This window comes from Semicossyphus pulcher, unplaced genomic scaffold (assembly GCF_022749685.1).
Source record: "Semicossyphus pulcher isolate SPU_LCO1_2020_fin unplaced genomic scaffold, fSemPul1.0.p SCAF_9, whole genome shotgun sequence".
NCBI classification, from domain to species: domain Eukaryota; kingdom Metazoa; phylum Chordata; class Actinopteri; order Labriformes; family Labridae; genus Semicossyphus; species Semicossyphus pulcher.
This window is the reverse complement of record NW_027211770.1, coordinates 5335695-5349356: the sequence shown is the minus strand read 5'-3', so window position 1 is coordinate 5349356 and position 13662 is coordinate 5335695. Positions and strand designations below refer to the sequence as shown.

The 13662-nt window shown below is 44.8% G+C and overlaps 1 protein-coding gene across 1 annotated transcript; it reads right to left on the bottom strand.

The window, feature by feature from the left end:
- Nucleotides 1-2474: 2474 nt before the first annotated feature.
- calhm6 (calcium homeostasis modulator family member 6) lies at nt 2475-7181 on the bottom strand. Its single transcript, XM_069656594.1, has 2 exons — nt 6633-7181; nt 2475-4346 (listed from the first exon to the last, which is right to left on the bottom strand). The coding sequence occupies exons 1-2, from the start codon at nt 7179-7181 to the stop codon at nt 3912-3914; spliced, it is 984 nt and encodes a 327-aa protein (XP_069512695.1). The 3' UTR covers nt 2475-3911.
- Between the last annotated feature and the right edge of the window lie 6481 nt (nt 7182-13662).

The following is a 13662-nucleotide window of genomic DNA, read 5'->3' as shown; positions in this document are numbered from 1 at the left end:
GCATGCAGAAGGAGAACACGCGAGACAGAACATACCATTGTTACAGAGACAAACAGCTGCGGCACAGAGAAGAGAGGAAGTGATCACATCCTCTTGGTAGCTTCTATGTTCCACAAGAGTGACGGCTGACGCCCGACACACAGAGCATCAGCGCAAAATACAGGAAGTGAGATGTAAGGAAACACCCCCGTCACGAAACACACACAACAATATTATCAGTAATATCTCCATCATCAACTGTTGACACTGTCTGTGTTCAGGGTGTAACACACGAGAAATAAACACAGGATCTGATCACTGATGCTCTTCTGATGCATGTTCATGTGTGTATGCTGTTTATCATCAGTGCTGAGGAAGTGGTCAAGTGGTGAAGATGACACTTCCTGTGTAAGCCAACACAGACGAGTAGATTTGTTGCATGTGAATCTGTGCCTTTACAGTCTGACTTCTGTCATTCATGTTTACTACACCTCATCTCAGAGATCATGAAAACTCATGCTAAGACCATCGAGTCAGGCACACCCTGCTGCTGGTTCTTAAAGTGCTAATCATGAAGATCGCAGTTTTGTTCTCTTTGGCGGCGCATTATGGCGATAAACGTTAACTGCAGGAGCACACTTCAGATATCCAGACAGTGCTGCATGTGTGACGTCCACGGTTGGCTCTGGTTGTAACTCTTGATTTTCCTGGCTGACGGTCGATTTCCTTTTTAGACTGTTTGCTTCATCTGAGTGTCGAGTTTGTTTCTGTTTCTTTGGATTTTCACTTCTTGTTGAAGTTGTATCTGTAGTCATCCATCTTTTCTTTGTTTGTTCAGCCGTAGTAGATTACTGTTTACTCACAACACTTGCTCCGCCTACCCTCTCTGGCAGACCAACCACTGCTGGCTGATGGGAAACGCGTCACTAACTGGGCTCCGCTTGGGATTTTTTCAGACCATAATAATACTATATACTGCAAATGCAAAGGCTTTCATCAGTGGGCCATAGGCTCAATCACCATGTGTTACCTCATTCAGAGAGAGATAGAGACTTACAGACATTTATTTACATGAACACCTTGATCAAGGTAATACCTTTACCTCTCTGACTGTAACCAACCTGTGCAGCTCATCCTCTCTCCAGCTTTGTTCAGCCCCTTTCACACATGAACTCAGTGTCAAAAATGTTCTCACCTGTGGAAAAGGGGGCGGGGCCTGTGTAGAGCATGCAGGAGGAGGAGGAGTCTGTTATTATAACATGTATCAGGACATTTCTACAACACAAACACAACAGCAGAAAACATCATAAAGACACCTGAGGGAGCAGGAAAGAGTATAAAGCAGAGGAACGACGTCATCACTCCGTCTACTCGCTGTGTGAATCTTCCAGACCTGCTGTGTTCACACCTCGCCTCACCATGTCTTCACACAGACTGTTCATCAGAGAGCTGCAGGAAAAAGTCTGTTTAAAGTTGGGGTGAAGAGATTTGTGTTCACACCTGGTTTAGGCCTACCTGGGGAGTGTTGGGTTATTTTGCAGTGCATGTGTGAAAGGGGCTTCAAGGTCACCAAAGGTGCAACACAGGGTTCAGTTCTAAGACCCACCTTTTTCACTTTTCATGTAGTGAAATGGGTCGTGATATTCATGTTTATGCAGATGACACCATAGTTTATAGCTGAAGAGGTGCTGCTGCCTTGGTATCTGAATATCTGCAGTCTGACACCGGTCAGTCACACGGTCCGCTGCTGTTAAACACAGTGAAACACTTTCCCATACAGACGCTGTTACTGATTGTCCTGTCTGTGTGGAACTTGTTGTGCTGCTGTTGTCTTGACTCTCCCAAGAATAAGACCCTGTGTCTCAATGAGATACTTGTCTAAATGTTACATCAAATCTAAAGATGTTCACAGCTTTTCTCTGGCTCTACTCTATAAAAGTTTGTGTTTGTGTGAACGTTTTATTGTAAACAACATTTCTCCTCCTTCCACATCAAAGATTCTCATTGAGGCACAAAATGACGACTGGTTCATGTTGATGTTGAAACAACAGAATACTGATGTTTGAAGTCAGGGAGCGTTCACAGGCCCGTGTTTGGTGGAACAACCTGGTTTTTAATCACAGCTCTCATGCCTCTCTGCGTGCTCTCCTCCAGCCTGTCACGGTGCTGCTGGGTGACGTGAGGCCGCTCTTGGGGCAGCCCGGCTTTGTTCGATATCTGTGACCAACCGTATTCCTTTAATGAAAAGTTTTTGTCTTTACTTGGGGCGGCATGGCAGTGTAGTGGTTAGTGCTGTCACCTCACAGCTAGAAGGTTCCTGGTTTGAATCCTGGATCAGACTTAATGCACACAAACATGTACGGTATGTACAGGCTTATGACTTTTTGTGTGATATTTAATTTAACCTTAACCTTTCACCATAAACCCAAAAGAGCCGGGACACTGTGTGAAACCTTGGCATCACTGGCAGACATCAAATTCAGAGAGCATTTTGATATCAGTTTATTAGTTTGTTTTGTATGTAATTATATGTTTGGACTCATACAGCAGTTTGTTCATGTTTGAGACGTTTGTTGGAATCTGAAAGCATTTCTGTTTCTTCAACATCAGACAACCTGTGATTCACTCAGTGCTTCAGCATTGGTTCATCCAGGTTCACTCGGCCTCATTCACTAATACATGCGTAGACATGTTCTTACTCTGTGCACAAAGTAAGTGCATATGCGAAATCACCGTCAGATTCACGACACGCGTGCACCAGACAACTTTGTTCTCACCACCGTGCGTACGTTAGGGAATCAGAATCATTGTAAAGTGACAAGCGCGTGCCCGCAACCTGCAATCTGCAATCTGCACACTACCACACCCCATTTCTCTATATAAGGACATCCGCTCTGCGTGTCAGGAAGAGAGCGGTGAGCTGAAGACGAGTTAAAGGAGGGAAAGGTTGCAAGAGATGGCCCCAAAGGGAAAAAAACAAAGAATTTCAGCACAGCAGAAACTGAGGCGACGGTGTCGGAGGTGGAAGCAAGAAAAAAAACAGACTTTTCTTTTACAGCGTGTCCTCAGGAGTCACGATGTTGAAAATAATGAAGCTTGAGCTTCAATAACTGAGGCTGTAGATGCTGTATGTCCGGAGGTTCGGACCGTGGCTCAGGTAAATAAAAAGTTGTTTGAGATCAAGGTGGACGCGAACAAAGAATCGCTGAGCAGAAAAAAGGAAGGAAACAGGTGGAGGACAAGGAGCACCTGACCTGACAGAAGCATCTGACCTAACATCTCTGCAATTTGTCCACCGAGGGTGAAAGTGAGGATGTTCAACAAGTCTCCCAAAGGTCATTCATTACATTATATAAAGTGCTGTTTTGTGATTGATGAGTATCAATCTGCAGCAGTGCTCATCGCAACAGTTAATGAATTAGAATGAACAGTTTAATTTGGTCAGTGCATTAAATTCACGGTTTTAATTGTTGTTGTCTATTAAAGGCTTTATTAGTTTGAATGTGCCGCACATTAAGTTAAAAGTGTTTCTGAGGACGCCGGCCTTTTGTGCGTACACGTGGTCTGATTAAGATCTAACTTTGCTCGGAGTACGAACAGACTCCAGAACATGTTGGTGAAGCAAAAACGTTCGTACACATGGTTCAAGCACAGATGTGTGCGTATGCACTGTTTGTGAATGAGGCCCACTGAGAGAGCGAACACCTGTAATCAATAGTAAACAAACATGTACACCTGACATGTGGGGGGGGGGTCCACATAAGTCACCTCTGTTTCTCACTTAAACCTTTACACATCTATCATGGTGAGTTATGCATCATGTGATGCTGCTGCAGAGGAAGTGTGATGTTCATACAGATCTTCTCTCATATCGTCCACATTAAAAAAAATCTCTGAGTCCAGAACAAGTTATATGACCAGACTGGACTTCTTCATATGACCATCCTGCTGTCATCTACAAAACCCAGCACAGCAGGGTTGACAGAAGCAGAATCGTTGGACTTGACTGAAGCCATCCTCATCATCTGGCCGTCGACCTCCTCGCTGCTCTCCACGTACCGGTGCAGGGTGCTGTAGTAGTGATCTTTGGAGCTGAACTTGTACAGGGACGAGATCTTCTCCCAGTCCTTCTTGGAGGGAGTTTGGATTTTTTCAGGCGCTGCCTTGGTAAAGAAGCTCTTCAGGTTCCTCTCAGCGAGTTCTTTGGCGTGTTTGGCCGTGTATGAGTCGATCATGCAGTTCTCCTCCTGAGCGTAAGCCCTCCAAAACTTGAGCTGCAGGTAGCTGATGGGGGAGGTGCAGCGAGCCAGGCAGGTGAGCAGCAGGTTGAACAACATAATGGAGGCGATGAGCAGCCAACCCAAAATCTGTGGACACCATAAACACACAGCAGAGATTTGTCATCACCGTAAACACTCAATATTGTTATTGTGTGTCACACATGAATAGAATCATAGATTAAAAACAGAACAATGTTTATTCGCATGTTCATGGCTAGAGAGGAAACACGTCTGTGTTTCTGCAAGCAGCAACCTGAAGGGCTGAAAATGAATCCAACATGGTGCCAAAAGCTGCAGTTCCTCTGGTGTCCACTTGAGGCTGTCTCCAGCAGTGAGTCAGTCCCCATAGAGCCCTGTGTTAAACTTTACAGCCGAAATAAACATGTTTACAGCTACATCCCCCGAGCGCGCTGAGCTTCTTCAGTATGATTAAAAAAAACATGAGGGTGAACTAACCTGTTAGCAGTGAGGGAATGAGCCACAGACACAGACTGTATAACGTTGATAACTTAACATTTGCTGAGCCCTCGCTTCCCTCCAGCTCCACCCACTTGTCCAAATATGTTCATGCTGACAGCCAACATGCTGAACATGATATCCACAAAGCAATGGGTGATGTCACCGGGGCTACCTGCACTATTTATACATACAGCCTTTGGTCGCTGACTTCAGGAGGTGCTTTTTTCTATTTCAGTCTTTAACTTGAAACATGACGTGACTGATCACACCTGTCAAGTTAATAGAATGAATGAACCTGAATAACTCAAAACACTTGAACTAAACTTGTGATGGGTCGGGTCAGACCCAAACGCAGCATCGTTGGTGATAAACTTTACTCAGACTCAGCAGGTACAAAACATGCAGGTGATAACAGTTCACTTAGAAGTCTAGAGCCGTCAGAGTCTCGTTCCTGGGCCGGAGGCTCGGGCTGGGTGAGCTGAACCGGGACAAAGGTGCGTGGTAAGGAAGTGACAAACACTCACAGAAAAGCTCATGCAGGGCAACAGTACTGAGGAGGAGCAGGCAGGACACGTGGGCCAGGGAGCAGGACAGTCTTACATATGCTGGCTTGATTACTGATGAGGAGCAGCTGCGTGCCCAGGTGAGCTGAGTGAGCTGCTGAGTTTGGCGTGGCCGGCAGGCAAAGGGGAGCAGAGAGATAGTGAGATCAGAGAGTGGACAGAGAGCAGAGAGAGAGCAGAGAGCAGACAGAAAGCGGGCAGAGAGGGGACAGAGAGCGGACCAATGACTGTATATATAGATGGACAACGCGTCTCCATCTGCTCCCATTGTACGTAATTGATGCCAAAATAGCCCCTGTGATAAGCGCTGCCATCCTGCGATGGTGACGTCATATGGAGCCAGAGACTGCGCAGTAGAGATCAGTGAGTGAAGCGGCAAATTTGAATTTTTCATCAGAGCTGTCAATCATCATTTTGACAGCATCAAATAACTAATTAAAAATAAACTTGTCAGAAAAATAAACACTTGGACGTGAATCAGCATGATAAGAACTAACTATAATGACAGAAACCATGTTTGAAATGTATTTGGCGTGTATTTTGATTTTATAGTTTGACTCATGTCCCACCTGTTAACATGGAGGAGGCAGGCTTTAAGACCTATACTGCAGCCAGTCAGCAGGGGGCGCCCGAAATGTTTTGGCTTCACTTTTATGGAGCTGTCATGTTGTCCATCTTTTTATAGTCTATGGAGCGGACAGAGAGCGGACAAAGAGCAGCTGTGAAACTGAAAGCACACACGTCCCCTCTTTTTTCTTTCTTCTTGTGTAACTTGTGAAACTTTTAATAAGTGTAAATGAAACTTTCACAGAGCCTCACATCACTCTGTTTAAAATGTACGTTCCCTTCCTGTCAAAAAGTATCTTCAATAAATCAGTGCAACTAAATAAATCTTGTGATTTTAAATCACATTTTTCATGGATGATTGTACCAATAGGGAGACCAGAGCTTTTAGCTCCTTGTGCTTCTATCAGGCGCCTGTGTGTAAGACATTAAAACATTAAGGCTGAGGTAGTTGACCGCACTTTTTCATGTTGCTGTTTTTGTAGTAAAAGTTTGAATGTGATTTGATGTTTCTTTTTTAAGAGGAGGAAGCGGGTCATGCTGAGCTGCTGAAACACTGAGTATTTCCTCACTGTGGGACACTTAAAGAGTTATCATCTGTAACTTCCTCCTCAGGTTTATATCGGTGCTATGACGCTGTATCTGCTCTATCGTGTTCTTATGTTTCCCTTTGTTACCACAGCTGTATATTGTACAGTGAATCCTTCCCGTGCTCAGAGATGTGATAAATAAAGTTTGCCTGTTGTCAGAGGGTGTTTAGGGGCAGTAAGGAGTGAGGATCACTGACCTGAGACTGAGCCCTGAGGGTGAGCAGCACCTCCTCCCTTACTGCCCTCAGGTCTACGCTGCTCACTCCTCCGCAGGGGAACTTGAACAGCTCCTTCTCACACGGCTCTGCAGACGGCTTCTCTCCGCACAGGCGCTTGGTGAAGTTCGTGTTGATCCCGGTCATCGCGCACTCAAAGTAGTTCCCGTTGAGCAGAGCCACAGCGATCCAGGAGGACGGGGCCACCAGCGCGGTGGTGCTGATCTGGACCAGGACGGTGCATGCCGCAGCAAGCCTCTTCCAGCCGCACCGCTGCTCCCTGCGCCAGCACAGACCCGTCAGCAGCTTCCACGTCTTCTTACTGAGGATGTACCCGAGCAGCAGCAGGGCCAGGGCGGGCACCAGCAGGAACACCAAGCCGTACACAAAGTTCAGCTCCAGGCTGCAGGGACACTTGAACACCACGGAGGAGAAGATCTGCTCCCCCCCGGCGGTCAGCAGGGCCACGACCCCGAACCCGAGGTTGGTCTGCTGGTTGGCGAAGTTCAGAACCGTCTTAAACTTGTCCATCACTGCAGAGAGAGACTGAGAGACTGTCTCACACTTTCACTTCCACCTTTATATGCCTGTCTGTCGTCACCACTCACACTGCACGTTGTTCTACACAAACTTTGAGCATAAACAAATGTATTAGTATCATGAACGATTTCCTTACTCAGGTCATTCTTTCCTGCCTTACGTACACAGTTTAAACAAGAGGCTACATTCTACACGTGTAAACAAAAGGAGAAACAAAACGAGCTGACACTGCATGAAGTTAACTGGTATAATGGGCTAATCATATATGATAAACTATCATGTACAGAGGTATCAGAAACATGTTCTACAGTTAATATCAATAATCAACAGTGACATATTAATAGATCACACTGAAGGGGGATCAATCAGTAAAACGTTACTCTGTGTCTCGCGGGATGGGGTGGACTCTGGACCTTCAGCATTATGTCCACAGTGAAACAATCCAACATTAGACTGCTGCAGTAACGGAGGGAGCTGCTTATCAGGCACACGGCGGTTACAAACATCCAGCTGGCCTCGTGTTTAATTATTTCAGTGTAAAAGAATCAAAAGAACATCTACAGAACAAAGCGTGTACACGTTTTTAGTGAGGTGAAAGTGGCGCTAACTTGCTCCGCTGTCATCACACGGGGAGCCTTTTTGTGGAGATTTGGTCAATGACATGTCCTAACCAGCAGGTGGCAGTGTGACGTCACGGTTTTGTTATAATGAACTTTACTGCTCAAGGTGACTGTACCGGAGGTGCATTTATAACACACCTGTTTTAATTCTATTAAGCCTTAAATCATTGGGGGCGGGGCCACTTGAGTGACAGGTGGATCCTGCAGGCTGTCTGCTCGACGTCAGCACAGACACACAGACACTGACCTGAACCTGTTTGTGTTGTTGGAGCGTTTTCATGCACAGACCTGATCTGTGTGATTGATGGAACAAGAAGTCTGAGCTCCAGCTGTTCGGTGAGTTAGATCATTAATGTATTATATAATTAATTTATTATTATTGCTATTATATTTTTGCACTAGTTTGCAGGTAGGCCGTACAGAAACGTAAAGAAACATGAGTGATTGCAACAGTCTGTGACCTAAAGGACAGGGTCTCATAATGATGCCCCCTCTACTTAAAACCCTCTCAGCTGGTGCAGAGGACGCAGCGACCGACAGCACCATTAGTGCCAAGTTGTGGAGATCTGTCTTTGCATTGTCCTGGATGGCATCAGAGTATTTGCTTATCTGTGTGCTAATATTTGAATCCTGGCCTGAGCTGTGCTTTATGTGAGCCCTAGCTAGAAAGAAGGCGTGGCCATCTGACTGGTGGCGACTGAAGATCTGCACGTGTGGCCCTGGAGTCAGATGCATCTCCTTCACTGTCCATCAGGTTCTCAACCTCAGAGATCAAAGTGTCTGAAAAACAAACAAATAAATGATGGGTCACACTTAAAGGGATATAGGGTCTGCTTCTATAAGAGAATCCTTCATCTACAACATGTTGTAGGTCAAAATATAAAGACCGCATCAGTTACAGAGTTTATGACATTTTTATGAAAAACTGCTGAAATTAAAACCTCATGAATTCCACTTCAAGACTATTTAAGGCCTCATGTTTATATAATGTAAATCTAAAAGTTTTCCTCATGTTATAAAACAGACTGAAATTAACTCTGATGACTCTCTCTGATCTGAGGTCATGAGACGAAGCGATTACCTGCACGCTGCCTTTGTTTACATGTTACAGGGCAAACAGGGCAAAGTTAGTGATACATGTGACTGTTACAGAAAGCAGGATGAGATGTGTTGTTTAAAACCATCACTGAAGCATGAACAGGACAAAATGAGCAAAGAGATGAGAGGTACGGCTCTGTCCACAGGGGGCGCCAAAACCAACACAAAGCCAAAGTTCCTCACAGGAGCTTTAAGACGTTTTAAGATTCGGAACACTTTTTCTCCAGATGTGACATGTACACAAACCTGCCGGTGTCTTCTTCAGTTCACCTTTGACCTTCTTCAGTGATGCAGCATTTCCCCATTAGTAACATCCAGAGCCGCACAGCTTAGTCCAAAAGTTCACTGAGAGGTTTGTGACGACCCTGAGGTTGTCCTCATCAGTGGCTGTGTCTGAGTTACTGATCCTGTGTTGGTTTCAGGTTGACTACAGGTGGGGTGAAGGCCAGAGTCGTCAAGGCAGGTTCAACACACCTGATCTCACCTGGCTCATCTGTATTTAGGAAGGCTGCAGACCTCAGCTCACCATATGAGCTTTCATTCGTATTTCACACTTAATGACACGCTCATCCATACACTCTTCACACTACTGACAACTTACATGTTTGTCTTGGTTTGTCGGTTACTTTGTTGTTGGGCCAAATAAATCTTTAAAAGGTGAAGAGTTTGTGTGCTTCCTCTTTTGTTGCAAGTAGGAGTCATCTTGTAACACCATTATTATTGATAATAATTTTTATTAATAACCAAATGGCTCCTATCCAATCCCAACATACAAAAACAATGTGAACAGCTCCAACAATGACTTTAATGAGAGATTATGAGAGGAGCAGATTGACATGTTCATGCATATTGTAAGCATAAGGGGCCCTTACTGTGCTGGCTCACCTTTCAGACAGGAACATCTTACAGTCACTGTGATGCAGGACGGCGCCTCCAGAGCCTGCAAAGAAATCTTGACAAGAAAAGCCCATTTAATGAGGAATACATTGTGTTCCTGAATTACATGATACCTCAAGGACATGCTGAGACGGTGCCTGCTGATCAACCAAAACAAAGTGATGGAAAAGTGTGCTATTGTTTTTGACTGCGGAGCAACATACAAAGGGATGTCACTGAACTGCCAGCTTTTGCAGGGACCTGATCTTATCAACACTCTCATTGGAGTCCTCATTCCATTCATGCAAGACGTTGCAGCAATGGCCGACATCAAAGCCATGTTTCACCAAGTACATGTCTCAGATAAACACATGGACTCCACGGGTCTCCACATAAATATCAAGTCCATCTGTTTGCAGCTGTATCATCACCAAGTTGTGCAAATGATGCTTTGAGCAGAACAGCAGAGCATCACACCCAGCGTTTCCATCTCCTGCCTGAAATCCACGCCGGTCAAGTTGGATCTGTAACTGTGAGAAAAAGGTCACAAAGTGCATGTTGCATTTCTCTTGGGAAGGGCCAGAGTTCTACAGCGTTCTACAGAGCTCTGCAACTAACCAGTTCACACCGCTGCGATTTTTTCTGCAACATTCTAAAACCGTTTTGTTCATTGATCATTGATCTGAACACACACAGATGGAGTCTGTGTTTATTCAGTAAGGAGACTGCTTTTAATGTTATAATACGGGATGATCCCGAACCGACGAGGAGGAGAGACGGTGCGTTCCTTCCTGGGATATGTGATTGCACAGGGGCAGGTGCAGATGGACCAAGCTAAGGTCACTGCTGTGTTGGAGTTGCTGGAGGGGGCGAACCACCGGTTTGTTCTTTGGAACAAGAACCACCAAGAATCAGTCCTTCATCCAGTCAGCTAAGCAGTTAAATTCATGTCAAGCATCGTGGGCTCTGTTTTTAAGGAGGCTCACACTGACCTGCCATCCCGGGACCCACCAGACCCTCACCTTCCTACTAGGGATGGGCATTTGAAGGCATATCAATATTCTGTAAAAAAAAAAACAGGATATCCGGCTCCAGCGCTACTTTTCACCCGAAGCAGTTCATCTATTTGAAGGGCGCATTAGCAGTGTTGGGGTAACGCGTTACAAAGTAATCCGTTAGAGTACTCACATTACTCTTTTGTTGTAACAAGTAACGTAACGCGTTACTTTTGCAATTCAAGTAATCTGTTACCAAGAAAAAAGCTGGATTTCCCTTCTCCGTTTGACAATAACAGAAACTCCCTGAAGCTCTGTTTCTGTTTCTCTCCTCCGTCTTAGCAGGTAGCTGCGTTCCAGCAGAAGGTAAACACAGCTGTGTCAGTGCACATGTGTAGCTAGCTAACTCAGCTAGGGAGCTGTCAGAGAGGACAGCGTTCACTTTGTGGAAATATTCACATTATTCTGAATGTTTGGGTGAAAGGGACGTGAACAACATGACAGTGAAATGTAAGCTGTGTCTGGAGGATAAGTGCTCGTCAGCTGTGAAGAGCTCGACTTCGAACGTGAAGAAGCATCTGCAGCTAAACACAGCTCCACAACACTGGTGAGACTAAGAGCCCGTGTTGTATTATTGTCATGGAAACAGCTGTGCCTAATACTGTCTGCCTCTGCCCAGTTCACTGTCAGATGTTAGCATCATAAAGAGCGGTAAAGGTTATACTGCGTCTGTCAGTCCTGTTATCAGGCTGCAGAGTTACAGATTATGGGCCGTAAACGAGGCGATGCAGAGACGGTAGAGTCGATACAGTCGAAGTAGTAAACGCGGTAACGTAACAAGTTACTTTTAAAAGTAACATTACCCAACACTGCGTATTAGTAAGATTGGCATACATTGGTGAGTTCACAATGCACGAGTGTCTGTCTGTTTCACACACAGGGACGCACAGTAGTGCTCCTCCTCATGAGGAAATATATATGTATTTGCTGACGCAGTGAAATGAAATTGTTTATGACAGAGAGACAGAGAGCTTTTGTTTCCCTAGGTTTCCCTAACATCATGATACTGCCTTCGGTTTGGTGCCGATCAGGTGATGCCAGAAGACGTGGACAAGCTCACCACTGCCTCCACACACGATCGCTTCACCTCAGGGAGATTCCTGCTTGAGCCACACACGGGCCAAGAAACACCAAGCTCTCCATCTCACGCTGTCATTCTGACACACTCTGCCTGTTACACGCAGAAATATACACACACGGAACTAAGAGGTAAATTTATTATAATCCTCAAACATACATAAACACAGTGACAATTGTGCCCACAGATATTAATACACTGTTCTTTCACACCCACTGGAGAATACAGCCGTGTGATCCTGTCCGATCCTGACGGCGTGTCTGGAGTTTTGTCACTCTGCTGTGTCAGGCATGTTTTTTCTTTATTTATACTTTTTACATACTTTAAAAGACATTGGTGTGCATGTTAAATGAACAAGATGTGATTGATAAAGCTAATGAATAATATTTAATGAACTTTAGGCCAAAAAAACCCCCCAGCTGTACAGCTATAGTCCAATACCCAGAATAATCCAATATTCGAATATCCGTGCCCATCCCAGCTTCCTATGACTGGTGGCCTACTGTGGGTTCAGACACCTGGTCTTTCATCTCTGCCAATCTCTGTGCAGTTCAGTTAAAACTACCTGCTACCCTGCCTGCTCAGTTCGATAGCTGCTGGATGTGCGCCGCTAGGGTCATGGCTCATAATATCAGGTGGACTGGGAGGGTTATGGACCTGAGGAGCGCTGCTGGGTTCCCCGCAACCCGCCCCTCATCCAGGCTTTCCCCAGACGTGCACCAGGTGGCACCCTTATAAAAAAAATCAAAAATCAAACAAGGAAAAATAAGAAACAGGCCAAACGAAAACAAATGTAAACACGAGACGGGGATGGAGCGTAACCAGCAGGCTTGTGTTTACAGATGAGTTTTTAGCTGCGTCTTAAAGCCATCCAAAGATTCAGCAGATGTGATGTGATGACATAAAGTGGTCAAAGATGATTCTGAGATTCTTATTGGTAGCTTTGACATTTGATTGAAACTGGTCAATAAACTGTTCATCTGCAGCGGTGAAGTTATCAGGTCCAATTCAAAGTATGTGTATTTTATCAGAACATTTCGAGACACCCACTCTTGGATAGCAACGTAAGGACGGGGAGGACAGCTGGTTCCCCGAGCATTTTCACTTCACCCTTCCTGTCACATTGATTTAAGCGTGCAGCTGGAGAGGAGGCTGACAAGTGTGATTTGATCATCTCACATATTGTCCACATTAAAACACAGAGAAAAATAAAAGGATTTTAACATCTGTGTCACAGAGTAGAGTTCTTCATATCACCTTGTCATTATCTACTGAATCTGGCATGGGGGGCTGCTCGACAGAAACAGAATCGTTGGACCCCCCCCCCCCCCCCCCCATATTTTAAACAAGATGCTCGGCCTGTTTATTAACACTTATAAACAAAAGGCAATAAAAAATAAACGTAAACAGCTGTTATTGTGACATTATATTCTGGCAAAGATTGTCCTGTTCTGGGAAGTCTGCTCTTACAAAGTTCACATGGGGAAGACAGCTGTGTTGATGAGATAACATACATATTAGGAAAGATTGAAGAGGTTGATTTGAGCAAATGTCCTCAAGTGTCTCCAAGAAAAACTTTTTATCAGTAATGAATCAAGCTGACATTACATGAAAATGAAAAAGTTTTTCAAAGTGAGCACATTTTAAAGAGAGTCAAAATGCACATTCCAAATGGCAGATTGGATGGATTCATGTTGTATTATTTCAATGTAAAATAATCAAAAGAAAACATACAATGAAGAAAC